The sequence below is a fragment of the Puma concolor genome, chromosome B3, assembly GCF_028749965.1.
Source record: "Puma concolor isolate L17-30 chromosome B3, mPumCon1.1.hap2, whole genome shotgun sequence".
In the NCBI taxonomy this organism is placed as follows: Eukaryota; Metazoa; Chordata; class Mammalia; order Carnivora; family Felidae; genus Puma; species Puma concolor.
Genome location: NC_141672.1, coordinates 107,441,614 through 107,457,074, shown reverse-complemented (window position 1 = coordinate 107,457,074; position 15,461 = coordinate 107,441,614). Strand labels below are relative to the sequence as shown.

General features: G+C 38.8%; 1 protein-coding gene across 1 annotated transcript in view; it reads right to left on the bottom strand.

The window, feature by feature from the left end:
- Positions 1-1,530: 1,530 nt before the first annotated feature.
- RAB8B (RAB8B, member RAS oncogene family) overlaps positions 1,531-15,461 on the bottom strand; it is a 56,551-nt gene continuing 42,620 nt past the window's right edge. Inside the window, exons 3-8 of the mRNA XM_086710861.1 lie at positions 13,123-13,183; positions 10,400-10,477; positions 9,070-9,159; positions 7,511-7,576; positions 4,967-5,017; positions 1,531-4,128 (exon numbers count right to left, since the gene is read on the bottom strand). Coding sequence (XP_086566987.1) covers positions 4,036-4,128; positions 4,967-5,017; positions 7,511-7,576; positions 9,070-9,159; positions 10,400-10,477; positions 13,123-13,183 — 439 coding nt within the window. The 3' untranslated portion in view covers positions 1,531-4,035. The remainder of the gene's footprint in view (positions 4,129-4,966; positions 5,018-7,510; positions 7,577-9,069; positions 9,160-10,399; positions 10,478-13,122; positions 13,184-15,461) is intronic.

Here is a 15,461-nt window from a genome sequence, read left to right as displayed (position 1 = left end):
GACAATTCTATGGAAAGACTAGATATTTCCCACTAAGGGCATGATTTTAGTCAAATCGTTTATGGCGTTTTGCATTAAAGGAACTACAGTGTCAGCTGCAAACAAACAAAATAAAACCCATCTGTAAGGCCATAGGAATGAATTATAATAATTAAATTCACATTTTAAAAAAGGTAAGAAAATGAAACAAGAAGTTTCTATTAGTTCTTGGCAATAAGAAATGCAATTGCATATGGCACAAGCATTGCAAAAAACAAAGGAAAATTTGAAAATATCCCTAAAATAACTGTTTGCTAATTTTCACTTCTGTAAATTTCAGTCATTTAGAATTTTTTCATATTGACCATGACTCCCATTAATATTATTAGTCTAAAAAAAAAAAAAAAAAAAAACACTGATTCTCCTGTAAAATTGTGCTGGGATTTAAATTTTTATTAGCATATCCTGTACCTCTAGGACAAGGAATTTCATTTTTAGACATTCCTTTTTCCTCCCTTCTTTGGATATCACAAGAAGGAAAAGGAATGGTCCTTTCTGTTAAAAGAAAAATTCTAAAAACCCGACAGCAGAAATGAGTGCTTAAAATCTGAGCTAAGTAAATCAACGTAATGAAATGCTGTTTTAAAATTTGAAGCTCAGAAGTCCATCTTTAAAGATTAAGTACTAAATTTATAAAGAAATCTAAGTCATGAACTAGAAAAGAAAGTCTCCTTAAATGTATCACTTACTGTTCACAGGAAAAACTTTATAAGTCTTAATACAGATTCTCAGCATTCAGAATCCGTAAAATGGAGTTATAATCTCTTACTTAGAAATTTCTGCAAACATTTATCTATATTGCACAGCTAAATTTCTTAATGTAGACAGGGCGAGAATACCTTTTTTTGCACTAAGTGGATATGACATGTATGTTCTATTCTAAAGTAAACTATCTCCTACCTCTTCCAATGATGTCTTTAGTCCAAAACAAAACATAAAATCTAAATGGTGCCGGATGCTTAAAGGCTGGCTCACTGTTTTTCTACCAGGTATTAGAATACTAGTTAGCTAAATGAGGTATAATTAAAAAATAGTCCTTCAGAGTAAAGAGTATATTCTTCGGAACATTTATAACAAAGACTGCACAAAATGCTCACGTAAATAGTAAGAAACCCTGTGGCGCCTCCTAACCGACGCACAGGTGGTTATTTTCTCATAATCTGTATGAAGTAAAACATAGCGAAAATAAATTCCCAGCGAAACGTCTTACAATCAACTGGTTTACATGCTAACTTAGTTACAGCACATTTTCATGGTCTGACATCCTCAGACTCTATTTGAAAAGGTCTAGTCCAATCATTGTCAAAAATTCGCACAATGACAATAAAGTGCAGCCACCGAACCACTAACTGCTGCCAAAGTCTGCGTGTACCTTTCCCCTAAGACCACAAACATGTTCACGCAAAACTAGATTTCTTCAGTTTCAGCAGGGAACAGACAATTATCTGTCACTAAATTCATCTACAAATAGAAAAAATAATGCACTGTAGGTACATTATGAAGCAAAGTGGAGTATTTATTGGGGCATTTTACCATGCAGAAAGGGAATTTCCTATGGTCTTAGCTCAAATTATATACAATTCAGCAAAGCTACATGTAAGAAAATAGCAAGGACAATTTATTTCTATATAACAGAGCATATATCCCCAAATTGCTGCTACTTCAAAGAGCACTTTTAGACTCATCACTTTTACAGGCTCTTTCAAAGGGAAATTCATGGAGACTAATTATTAACCCATATAAGACAAAAGAAGAGAGAAGGAATAAATCAGAAGCAAAGCATTCTGTTAAAAAAAAAAAAAAGTCTAACCACAGAAAATGTCAGTTTTGGTTTGCAGACAACCCCTGAGATATAAACCAAAGTGTTAAGACACCAAATAGTCAGAGGTAAATTACTAGAATTACATTCATACATGGTGTCATAGCACTTGCCTTTTAGAAAGTACTTTGTTACCATTCAGAAAGCTTAACTGCTTGGATATTTTTTCAGAAAATTAGCAAAGACAAGATGTTTCTAAGAAATTATTTTTTCTTTCCAAAAATGTATCTAATTTTAAGACGGAAGATGTACAATCAGCTTTCAATCGAGCAATTAGTGATTATGCTGGGACACCAGCAGGTGCCTCTAAACCGATAGGTAAATAAAAAAAAAAAAAAAATCAAGAAGGCTGAAATTTGTCAACATTAAGTTTAGCGTATCCATCAAAAATAGCTCTGGTATATTTGCTGCTGCTAAACTGGACGTAAGTTTTCAAACAAGTACTAAATAAAGGTTGACTGGTCCAAGCATTCTAATGCTAGGTCTTAATTTGAAGCACAATGCTCTGTGGTAACAAGCAATCCATTCCCATTTTCCCCTCCACTCTAAACTATCAAGCATGGTGGTACCCTCCATGAAACAAAAAGGACCTAACAGGAAGAGTGATTATTAAGAGAGTTCATTTCCCTAATCACCGATTTATTACTCCCTTCTGTGTTTTGTCACTGAAGGCTAGGATAAAAGCAATGTCAAAATTATCTGAATTTGGCACATAAGTTAACACTAAATACTTTTTTTTTTCTTAAGTGAAGGTTTCATCTACAAAAGGTATATCAGTACCAGTGTTTGGTGAGAAAGGCAGCTAAGCTCTTGGTTGGCGTTGACCCAAATGACTGGACCAAGTTCTGTAACAATGAACCTGAACAGATGGAACTGGGTTCTACGCATTCAACAACAGCTGTTTTAGAATGGAAACCTTACTCATATTTTCTCTAACAAAAGGGCAAGACTTTTCCTAGAGGCTGCACTAGGTCTAGGTCTAATTATCTTTATTTAAAAGAAAAAAAAAAAAGAAGCCCAAATAAAACCAGAATAAAAAATCATTATGTTTACCATCACCAAGAGCTATCTCTATTAAATTTATATCAACAAGTTAATCTCTCTCCCTGTAGGTAAGCTTTCTACGAACAAAGGTCTAAATACAATTCTTGTTAACTCTTTGCAGACAGGGATTACAGTAGGAACTGGGTATTACAAACGAAACCAGCAAGCAAGGGAGTGAACCTAAGAAAAAAATATATCACATATGCTGATGTGACAGAACAATAGGACGCTGAAATAAAACCCAAATGGTACGTCTCTCTGCCTGTACAAAATTCAGCTCAAGAAGTTCACAATTAGAAACAGACAACAATGTTCAAATATGTTATGTTTTAGATAACTGAGCAGTTACAACAGGTCAAAAATAGGAAAGAACAGTGAATACAAACCCCAGGAAAAGTGAGCTTAAGGTGATTTCCAAATGTAGCTTCTACAGATGAGGCAGAGGTAATCAACTGAAAAAGTGATTTCTTCAGCTACCCAAACTCTCTGACCAAAAGGCCAGGAATGAAGCAAAATTCTCAACAATCTGGAGAAATAAATTGCGGCCTCTGATGAATAGATGGACATTTTTATGAACTTTTAAGATGAATTTTAGCAGAATTTAATGATTCTTATTGAAGGAAATCACAAACTAGAGCCCTTAAAGAAATTCTATCAATGCAATAACATTTGGCCACATGAACCAGACCCAACATCTTTTAGTTTTAGCATATTAATCTCTGCGTTAAATGTTTTACTTTTTTCAAACACCCCCAAGTGCACAAGTTTGTCTAGAACTTCACAAGGCAAAAGTGTGCAGATACAAGTCTGAGACTGTGCTGTAGCAGGGACAGGCTAACACTGATGTGCAAAGTGAAAAAGAAAGATAGCAGCTTCTGGGACAAACCAAAGAAAAAACAAGTTAAGTCCTGCGTATGTCTCCACTTCATTGCTTCCATGTTTGAAAAAAGGAGCCTGTTATCTTTCTAGGCCACGAGGCTGGAACCCACGTGGCGTTCTGTGTCGAGAAGTCTAGGTTCAGTGGTGTTCTCCGCAGCAGCCGGGCGGTGTGGTTCTGAGGCTGGCTGACCTGTGCTTTCAGAGAAGCCGGAAAGGGTCCTTTAGGTGTGCTGCAGTCTCTCAGAAAGAGTTCATCAAAGTAGCGAGCAACGGAAGAAACTGGTCTTCTTTGATCGGTTTTCTGTTATTTTCACTGGTCCACCTGCCCCTGATGAATTGCTGTCATTCTAAAAAAGGGAAGATAATAAAGTTACCATGCAAATTGAAGTTTCATGGTTTGGATCCAATTATCTAAAAAACACAAATATCAAATAAAACCATAAATGTGTATTCAGTAGAGTTTTTTTATTAGAAAGTAACTCGTTAGGCTCTGACATTGTTTCTTTGGAAATGGTGGATTCAAACGGGGAAAATATCTTTAGGATAGCACCTTTTATGTTAACAATATATTAGACAGGAAGCTCCTATTTCCAGTTCAGAGAAATTATAGCCAAAGGACTGTAAAATTTCAAGGGTAATGAGGGAAACGATGTTCAGATATTGGTATAGGCAATCCTCTTGTTAGATGTAGGAAGAGTTGGTGACATAAGGTATACAATTATATTCAGGCTTCAGGTTAAAACAAACCTCCAATGTGGTCCTAATGATTCATCACTGAGATCATGTCTAATTTAAGCAAACGTTAACAACTTTAAGATCATAATTACATATAAGTATCTGTCACATGAAAACTAAGCTACATAATTTTATGGCAAAAATTTAATTTGTGTCATTAATATTTTAATTATTCTGGTCAAAATTCCATTAAAGACCACCTTTAAGAGTCAGATGAAAGAACTGAGGCAGCTGTGGTTCAGAAGTAAGAAACGTGAAGAAACAGAAATAAGAATCAAAGCTCAACCAGGTGAATACGTGAGTCCAGAAAAAAAGGAGTCAACGTGAATATATCATAATCAGGCCTATCCTTTTAATCAAATAAAAGCACGAATCAAATTAAACAGCATGAATAAGACCACAAATTTAACAAATAGCATAAGGAAAATAAAAATGATAAGTGATACAAACCATTTTTCTGTTGAGTTTTGTCATTATATCCCGTGCAAGTGTAAAAAATGCCTAAAGGTAAACCAAACATTTTATTATTATATGTTTATAGCATATTTTAAAATAGAAATGTGGAATTTTCATTAATTCATTATGAAATATATTATTTGACACCTTTTAATCGAGAAAAGGACATAACTACAATCATAGCACACACTTGAATAGCCTCTTATTTTTCAATGATATCGTAAACACTTTCCAGTGTTATAAAACCGTCATGCATTCACTCACCAAATATTTTCTGCACATAATATCCGGCACAAGTTTCTAATGTGACACTGGCTGAGTTATGGGTAGCTTTCTCGGTGCAGCAAGAGCACCTAGTGGGGTGGAGGCTCTAAGTCCCGCCACATCCTCAGAGAGGGACACAGCACCTGGTTTAGGAGATGCTGAATATCTGTTTAATCACTGAATGAATACCTAGAGCTCTAGAATCTGTTTTCCCAAAAACCTCTACCTTTTATCTCCAATCTCCTCCCTTTCAAACTACTTTCACTCTTGTACCGAGAATATATCATCTTCCATGTCTTATCTCAGCTAAATTCCCCACCATGGAAATCAGTTCAAATGGAAGCAGGACGAATCTGACTAATCTCACTTTGTGCCTAGTGTCTCTTGACCCAAACCACACATTTTTTAACTCTATCATCTCTACTTTGTTTCTACAGAGCCAGGACTTTTTCTTTTTTAAGATTTTATTTTTAAGTAATCTCCACACCCAATGTGGGGCTTGAACTTACAAACAACCCTGAGATCAAGATTTCGCACGCTCCACTGACTAAGCCAGCCAGGCACCCCTCTACAGAGCCAAGACTCTTAAAGCACCTTCAGTTGTCTCCATGCTAAACCCACTGTTGTCACTTTCTTTGTTCCCAAACAACTCCTGATACCCCCAAAGATGTTCAGCAGGATTATGCCCAATCAAGCCAAATAGAAACAACGTGATAACCGCTATCATCACTCATTATCAGTGTGGCACTGTCACACTGGTCACCTGTGGGTCTAAGTTTCTAAAGAAGCCCATCCTAGTTCTTATGACAAGCCAACCGCACTAAGTTAAAGCTCTGGGCAAACTGCTAATTTCTGTAGAACACCTGGTCAGAATAAGCAGCTCAGGCAACTCCCCAGCTCTGTGTTTCCATAACTCAAAGCTTGCTCTAAGCCACAGGTGTGAGTAGGGTGCACAAAAAGAGACCTACACCTGCTCCAGTAAGCCAGGGTATGGAGTTCATTCTGTGAGAGCAATCCTATCTGGGCCATCTCAGTGAACACATTTTCTCCTGTCTCTACCAAAGAGGCTCCCCTTTTTCTGCTTTTTTGTGGCAAGCGGACAGAAGCATTTTTCTGCTTATCTATGCTTATGTAAATAAATCAAAAGAAGCTTCCTGTTTCCTAACACCCATTAGCCAACCCGGAAAAAAATTAGTTTTATTGAAAACAAAGAAAAAGTTCTGATCAGTGTTCACTAGCCAATAAAGTCATTTCAATCTCGATTTTTAGCCATAATGTTATGGTGAGTGGCGAGTAGCCTAAGAAATTAAATGTCTACAAAACCATCAACATTATTGTTTATTGAGTTACATGTATTAACGCACATATATCATTTTTGTGATCAGTTTAAACAATGCTTTTAAAAAAGAAAATATTATCAACAACTCTGCCGGTGATAAATAAAATCTATTCTTAGAAGTCTTTAGATGATTTGGTTGTCTTTAACAGTTAACTTACTGAAAATGTATTAAAACTACTCTCTGATAGACACACTCATTTCTACTAAATACTGCTGTGTTACAATGTATCATGCTTAATCTAAGGGAACCTGTTCAATATACGGTTTCATCTCTTGAGAGAGTACCGACATGAAAGTAATTAAGACTCTCCTGCTACAGGCTACCATAGTATGACAGGAACCATGACAAATGAGCAGAGGACACTATGCTTGGTCAGCGAGTGCAGGATTTCCAGCTTCCCAAACAAAGGGCAAAGGTGCACTTAAACGGAACTTTTACCTTCTGTTCGGTGAATCTTAACTGAGCAATCTCATTATAGCCCACGTGGAGGCTGGGTGCATTTAACAACCTGAGTCCGCATAAAGTGAGAAGCACAGAAGTTCACAAGATGGAGGTGGAGTTCCCACAAGACATTTACTAAGAAAATGACAAGACGGCGTGCCTGGGTGGCTCAGTCGGTTAAGCGTCTGACTTCACCTCAGGTCACGATCTCACAGTTTAGGTGTTAAAGCCCCACATCCAGCTCTGTGCTGACAGCTCAGAGCCTGGAGCCTGCTTCAGATTCTGTGTCTCCTCTCTCTCTCTGCCCCTCCCCTGCTCATACTCTCTCTCTCTCTCTCTCTCTCTCTCTCTCTCTCAAAAATAAATAATAAAACATTTAACAAAATTAAAAAGAAAAAAAAAAAGAAAATAACAAGTCTTGGAGAGTTGTTTGAACACAGGTACCTAAGCTCTAATGCTACCCCAGAGAAGTCATCAAACATTTCTTTCTTACCTCTTCTACATTTGTACTGGATTTTGCACTTGTCTCCAAGAATTTAATCCCATAGTCAATTGCTAACTGAAAGGCAAACAGAAACATTTAAATTCAGTTCAATTTGCTTCAACATATAAAGCATTTCCATTTTCTAGGTTTCTCAAAGTCCCAAAGGTACAGTATATAGTTGAGAACTCTTGTGGTTCTCAAATTTCTTTGCTTTCTTCTATTTTTTGAAATGTAGACATCTAACTCATTCATCATAAGTAAAATGGCACTGCTTCCACTCAAAACACCATTTGAGTACTTCTTTTTTTCTATTATACTTCAGTTCTCTAATATAGTTACAAGAAAAACTGTGATGGGCAACTGGGTGGCTCAGTCAGTTAAGCGTCCGACTCTTGGTTTCAGCCCAGGTCATGATCTCATGGTTTGTGAGATCAAGCCCTGCATAGAGCTCTGCACTGATAGCATGGAGCCTGCCTGGGATTCTCTCTCTCTCCCTCTCCCTCTCTCTCTGCCCCTCCCCTATGCATGCATACACTCTCTCTCTCTCTCTCTCAGAATGAATGAATGAATGAATGAATAAAAGAAGAGGAAGAAGAGGAAGAAGAAGACGAAGAAGAAGAAAAGAAAAACTATGAAACAGACACTCGCTCCTACCATTAATTTGGGATTCATTGACGTCTTTTATCTGCTCCCAAAGTACAACTCTCCCAACAGTCACTATACGGACTTTTCATTTTTTTTAATAAATTGGTGCATGAGATAATGAAAGTTTAAAATACGAGGTACTCAATGCTTTCGTTTTTATTTGGTTTCTATTTCCATCTACTCCCAAAAAGCTCCCAGTTCATTTAAAATACAAAGAATAAATGAATGTTCATAGGGGAAAAGTTTGCAGTCAGATTTAAAAACAAAATGTATTTTGTACGTATCACTAAAAAAAGGCACAGCAAAATTCCAAGACTTAAAAATTGAAGCCTCTAAGTTAATTTAGAAAATGTTAATTTAGAAAATTTAGAAGTAAATATGTACATATAATAAACGTTTTTGCTTTTTTTGCAGGATGCAAAATAGAGAAATCCCTGTAAATGAGATCCATAGCTTTGATGAGTTACAAGCAGTTTATTCATAATGACCTAAACCTAATGTGTAGTAAAGTAAAATATTCTTAGGAAAAAAAAAGGAACTGGACTATGATTACTATTTAAACTACACTTATTCTATTACTTTTACTTGAAGAGAATGATTTACTTGACCTTTAAAACTGCATTTTCACACAGATATGGAAGAAATAGCTGAACTCGAAGCTGTAGGAATCTGAAAAAGGACCAATTTGTATCTCCCAGAAAACAGCAAATTCTTCAGGAATGAGTCACGACTACACATTATATGGGGATGGATCTCGAATACTAATTCACAACATTCAAGTATGGATTACATCTCTTTGTTGTTTTTTAAAGGATTAAAATCACAGATACTTTTCAAACTGAAACCAATAATTAAATAATACTAAGAAAATAAACGCTTAGTGTGAATAGATTCCAATCTTGATGCATTCAGTTCAAATTTACCTTCTCTCCTCTTTCTTTTGACACTTGTCTTTTGTCATTCATATCACACTTGTTACCCAGGATCATTCTTTCAACGTCTGAAGAGGCATGCTGCAGGGAGAAAATAGTACGTTATAAAAACAGCCTGAGAAAAACACAGGTATTCAATAGACAAATCCTAACCTGTCAGAAACATATCCATAAATTTAATAATAAGACAAGCTTTTACTCAACACAGGGTCTGATTCAGAGGAAAATGTAAAAGATGGGAGGAGGGAAGAACTACAGCTTAAGAGTCCGTGCTAACTTTTCCCTCAAAGGCTTGCGGTCATTCTCATGCCTTTTTTTTTTGTACATGAACAGAAATAAAACGGACGGTTAGTCCAACAACAAAACTTCCAAATATTAGTTTAGAAGGAAACTAAAGGATTTAGAAGGATTACCAAATATTAGTAAAGTAGGGGGGAAAAAAAAACCCAGTACTGAGTGGGCCAATGAGGAAGGGACTCTGGCTTCTGAAATACTTAAAATATAAATTCACGTAGGTTAATATAAATGTGTACAAAATGATTTCAAAGTCAGATTGCTTTCTGAAATGTCAAAGACATAAAAACACATCTTAATACCAGTCAATCTGGAATTAAACCAGATTTCAAATACGTTAAGATGGAGAAAATGTTAGAAGGGAAAACTGATAAGATGTTGGAATAGAGAGGTATCTTTGCCAGTCCAACGGCAAGAACCTGGGGGTCAGATGTTAAAGCTCTCGGAAGGAGCGCAAGCAAGTCTCTTCTGTTTTCTCATGTGTGAAACGGGAGACTTGGATGAAATTATTTTCTTTTTTTTTTTTTTTTAATTTTTTTTTTCAACGTTTATTTATTTTTGGGACAGAGAGAGACAGAGCGTGAACGGGGGAGGGGCAGAGAGAGAGGGAGACACAGAATCTGAAACAGGCTCCAGGCTCTGAGCCATCAGCCCAGAGCCCGACGCGGGGCTCGAACTCACGGACCGTGAGATCGTGACCTGGCTGACGTCGGACGCCCAACCGACTGCGCCACCCAGGCGCCCCGGATGAAATTATTTTCAAGATCCGGCCCAGGTTTAGAATTCTGTGAAACTGCTGTCCTGGCTGTTACCCCCCCCCCCCCCCCCCCCCCCGCCGTCTGACAGGGTCACCAGGTTGGCAGCACCAGAGATCTCTCCCTCTGTGGTGCTCCTCAGAGTGAGGGGGCCTGACCTGGCCGTGCCCTACTTCGTGGCAGCTCAGCCGCCTCTTCCAGAAACAGAAGGAGCCCTTTAAAGTACTCAGCAGGGCTCCTCCATAGCATCACCATTCTCTTTCCATACATACCTCTTCAATGTTTCTTATCCAGTTTTTAATATTGTCGAAGGACTTTTCATTTGTGATGTCATAGACCAGCATAATTCCCTGTGACAAGAAAATAACATCTTTATTTAGTACTTCATATACTTAAAGTAATAGAATATAATGGCAGTGTACCCCTACCCTCCAGAAACCATTTTTTGTCCTGTGTCCTTTTTAATGAAATACAATAAAAAATTTAAAGTACAGAGAAGCAAAAATAAATAAATAAATACTTCCATTGTCTCACCATGTAAATAGATAGTCTGTAAACATTTTTACTCTTAACCTTTAATGAATTAGTGATTGCAGTAAAGGTGATACACCCTTTCTACCAGACTTCATGTGATAAGAATCAGCACTAACTGGAGCTAAAAGAGTATTTAAGTTAAAACAGAGATAATAGCAGTGAAAGAAAGAGATAATCATTTCTGTTGTCTATTTGTTTATTACAAGTAGAAATGTCTTGCTTCTTACCCCTGTACTAAGATTGTAACCATACTACTTTCAAATTATTTCCTGGGACGTCTGGGTGGCTCAGTCAGTTAAGCATCCTACTTCAGCTCATGTCATAATCTCACAGTTCATGAGTTTGAGCTCCACATCAGCCTCTGTGCTGACAGCTCAGAGCCTGGAGCTTGCTTCAGATTCTGTGTCTCCCTCTCTCTTGCCCCTCCCTTGCTCGTGCTCTGTTTCTCTCTCTCTCTCTCAAAAATGAACAGTTAAAAAAAATTTAAAAAGTAAATAAAAATAAAATTATTTCTTTTTTTTTAAAGTTTATTTATTTATTTATTTGGGGGTAGGGGGAGGGGGGAACGGAGAGAGCAGGAGAGAGAGAGAGGCCCAAGCAGGCTCCGCACTGTCAGCACAAAGCCTGGTACAGGGCTCAAACTTGAGAACCACGAGATCACGACCTGGGCCAAAAGCCAGACGCTTAACTCACTGAGCTAGCCAGGTGCCCCAAAAAGATAATTTTTAGGGGCACCTGGCTGGCTCAATTGGTAAAGACTCTTGATCTCGGGATTGTGAGTTTGAGGCCCACGCTGGATGTAGAGATTACTTAAAAATAAAATCTTTGACAATAAATAAATACAATAAAATTATTTCTTTTTATATGAGCTAATCAAAATGTCACTATCACTACGTCAATCACAGACACTTAAAACAGAATACATTTGTTATACAGGTTTAATGAAAGGCAATGTCATCGTATCTTTAAAGACCCTCACATCTGGTATTTCTAAAAGGCTTATCTTCTAAATGTATCAACCGACGCTTGTAAAATCTGTATCACCAGACCACACTCCTATACTAAGTGCTAGATCTACCCATCTATCCATCCATTCAACAAATATTTAGCAAGCACCCACTATGTGTATGATAACATACTTAGTGCTACCAGCAGTGAACAAGATAGACAAGGCCCCTTCCTTTCAAGCACGGCTAGCAAAGAAAACAATAAACAATAATTATACTAGTAATTATAACTCACCATTGCTATGAAGAAGCATGCGGAGTTTTATATATATATATATATTTAATATATATATTAATATTTAATATATATATATACTTTTTAATGTTTATTTATTTTGAGAGAATGACAGAGCGGGAGCAGGGAGAGGGGCAGAGAGAGAGGGAGACACAGAATTCGAAGCAGGCTCCAGGCTCTGAGCTGCCAGCACAGAGCTCAACATGGGGCTCGAACCCACAAACCACGAGATCATGAGCCCAGCCAAAGTCGGAGGCTGAACGGAAGGAGCCACCCAGGCTCCCCACCATGGAGAGTTTTGAATATAAATGCTAATCTAATCTGGCTGAGGAGATAGGGGTGGTCAGAGAAGGCTTCCCGGAGAGAATGACATTAAAGCCAAGACCTGAGGACTGAGTATCAAACTTGAATTGGGCAATGGGGTTGAGGCAGGGGTGGAGAAAAAACCCACAGTGCCCAACACACAGTAGAAACATTATAAATATCTTGCTGACCAGAAAGGCCCAGAACCCAATGGACTGACTAAAAGAAAGCCATCTTGGTAAGAGTGAACAGATCCAATGGGAGGCCAAAGCGACAGACAGGGTCAGGCATGCTTTGGAGACCAACGACTGGATATCAGCTCCCAAATATCCCCTGTCATCACCAAAAACCAACAAGTGAACCACCAGGTTGTCTTTGTCCCCTCCAAATCTTCTCTTCCTCTTTGTACTCGTTTTGATAAAGAGCAATATAACCCTGCCAGGCCGCCCAAGCAGACCCCTGCGAGTAACCTCCTCACAGCCAGTCAGTCACTAAATCCTATAGGCCCAACAACCGCAATATCTCCCGATTCTGACCCCTGACTCGCACGCACGGCCTTATTCATATTCTCATCTATTAGGCTTTACCTGAATCGCTGGCCTTGTCTTTAACTGGTCTCCCAGCTTTCACAAAAATCTACAATTGCTCAGAATGTGTGGAGGAGTTCTTAAACATCTACAGGCTATTGACCTGATTAATATTATGAAGACCAACGGCAAAGCATGCAGTTACTAAACACAGAACATAAAAAACAAAAACAAAAACAAAAACAAAACCTTTAAATGTCTTGTTTTTACATCCAAAAATGTATCTCCCCCATTGTACTAGACTCTAGCTTGGATCCTCTCAACTTGACAAATGAATATTCATGTTTTACTTTCACCGGAACAGTTACAAAACCCTAAAACACACTCACCATGGCTCCTCTATAGTATGCGGTTGTGATGGTTCGAAATCTTTCCTGACCCGCTGTGTCCCTAAAATTTGAAACAAAGGAGAGAGAGGTTTTAAAAGTTATCGCCGGCATCACCGAGGAGAGACCTTAAGCTGTGGGTATAATTCTGGTCTGCTCACAAAGGCAGTGGTTTCAAGGGAAAGGGGAACGAGACGCAGCGGGAGCCTGCTGCCTGTGAGCTGGAGGCGGTGGTGGCCACGGGAGCCTGTCAGGAGCTCACAATGACTTTGGTGGGAAACTTGGTCCTTGATGATAAAAGCAGCAAAAGGAAAATACACGGCCCGGCTAGGAACTGGCATGTTAGTCAAACACACATGGGAGAGAACAGAGAATGGTTCTAAATTCTGGGACCCCTGGAGGTAGTTATAATCCTTTCTATAAACGCCTAATGACTAAGGCATCTAGCTCTCTTGACCGAAAGTCTGATTTCCGTACAACGCAAGCAATTGGGCTAGACTTACTACTGTGGAAATTCTGCTCAGCGGAACACACTAAAATGGATCTCCTCGAGCACTTTTTCAGCTATAGAGCCTGAGATTAAATGGGTGCCTGGAGTTTAACACATAGCGGGTGACGATGCTTCCAAAGACTTGAAAATATGGACAACGCTTCAAAATTACATAAACTTGAATATATTCTTGCTTTTTAGCTGATGGCATTCTATGAAAACACATCCTGAAAAATTTTTTTCAAATTTCTCATTATGCTTATTGAAGCAATCCCTACAAAGGGAGTCACATTGACTTGATATCTGGGAAAATCAGTATTTCTAAATTTGCCATGAGCCCCAGAACTAATTCACTCCCTGTGCGACTAAGGCAAGTTAAATTGTAGAATTTAATTGCAGGGGAGAGCGAGGCATTTGTGGAAATATACTAGAAATCGAATGCATACCAAACCCAAACAAGAGACGAAGGCCCGAGGGAAATACCATAAATTAGAAACAATAAATACCTTAACATTTATACACACCTTTCCAAATACTTTCCTCTGGTGCTCCCATGATGCCCCCCACCACCCAGTGCAGTGGTAGGACGACCACCATCCTCACTGTGCACGAGAGGCAACAGGCTCAGGTAGGCTAGGGTCTACCACTAAGCCACTAAGCAGCTCGTCGCCTTGAATGACACTGGAGCATCCAGGTCTCAGTTGTTTAGTGCAGGGCCAGGCATCACACCACAGTCCCCTTATCCTGCTGTTCTCTCACTGATCAGGCCTAGATACACACGGCACTGGTTTGGTATATGGCAAAGAAATCAGGGGGAAAACAAGCCAAGCACCTTTGAGCCAACTAACCGTATTTTGATCTAACACACCGCTGCATTTGGAACCAGCTCTGCCGTGAGGACGGAGGAGAAGCCCTGCCATACTCAATGTTGGTTGTGAAGACTGAATGGAGACTATTTTGCTGCTGAGAGTATTGATAAATAGTGCTATGATGTTACATGATGTTCTAATTAGCTGACGGACTGCAGGCTCCTAGAAAGGCTTCTTATTGCTATGGTCAGGACTGTTCGGCACAGAGTCAGAAATTCTCTTGGCTTCCCCCTAAAATTTTTTTTTTTTTTTTTTCAACGTTTATTTATTTTTGGGACAGAGAGAGACAGAGCATGAACGGGGGAGGGGCAGAGAGAGAGGGAGACACAGAATCAGAAACAGGCTCCAGGCTCTGAGCCATCAGCCCAGAGCCCGACGCGGGGCTCGAACTCACAGACGGTGAGATCGTGACCTGGCTGAAGTCGGACGCTTAACCGACTGCGCCACCCAGGCGCCCCCCCCCCCTAAAATTTTTAAAACTATCTTTAAAATATTTGGCCTACTAAACATCAATAGATGAAAAGGGCAACCTGTGGCAACCTTCACAATGTTTCCCAACAAATATACTGGGAACCACTCACTATACTAGGCTAATATATGAAGCTTAACATCCTGCTTCAGATTTGGGTAGCTGTCCCAGCTTTAACATTAACCCAGACAAATGCCCTCAGATGGACTTAACTGCTCGAAGTCCTAGGTTCCTCCTCTGTAAAAGAAGGACTAGTGGGTTTCAACATGATGCTCTAGTTCTAGTCTTGTTCTGAGATTCAAGGAAGAAAAACAGCCTAAGGAAAAAGCTGATACATATTACTTGACTATTTTGCCCTGCCTCCTTCTTAATCTATACTGCTCTAAATTTCTAAGCTTTGTCTACTCTTGTCATCATCACACATTAGATCAGTCCAGTGTTCCTCATTTTTTTATTTAAAGAGGAGAAATATGAAAACAGATTATAAAGTATCAGATCGGGAGGGGAACTCCAA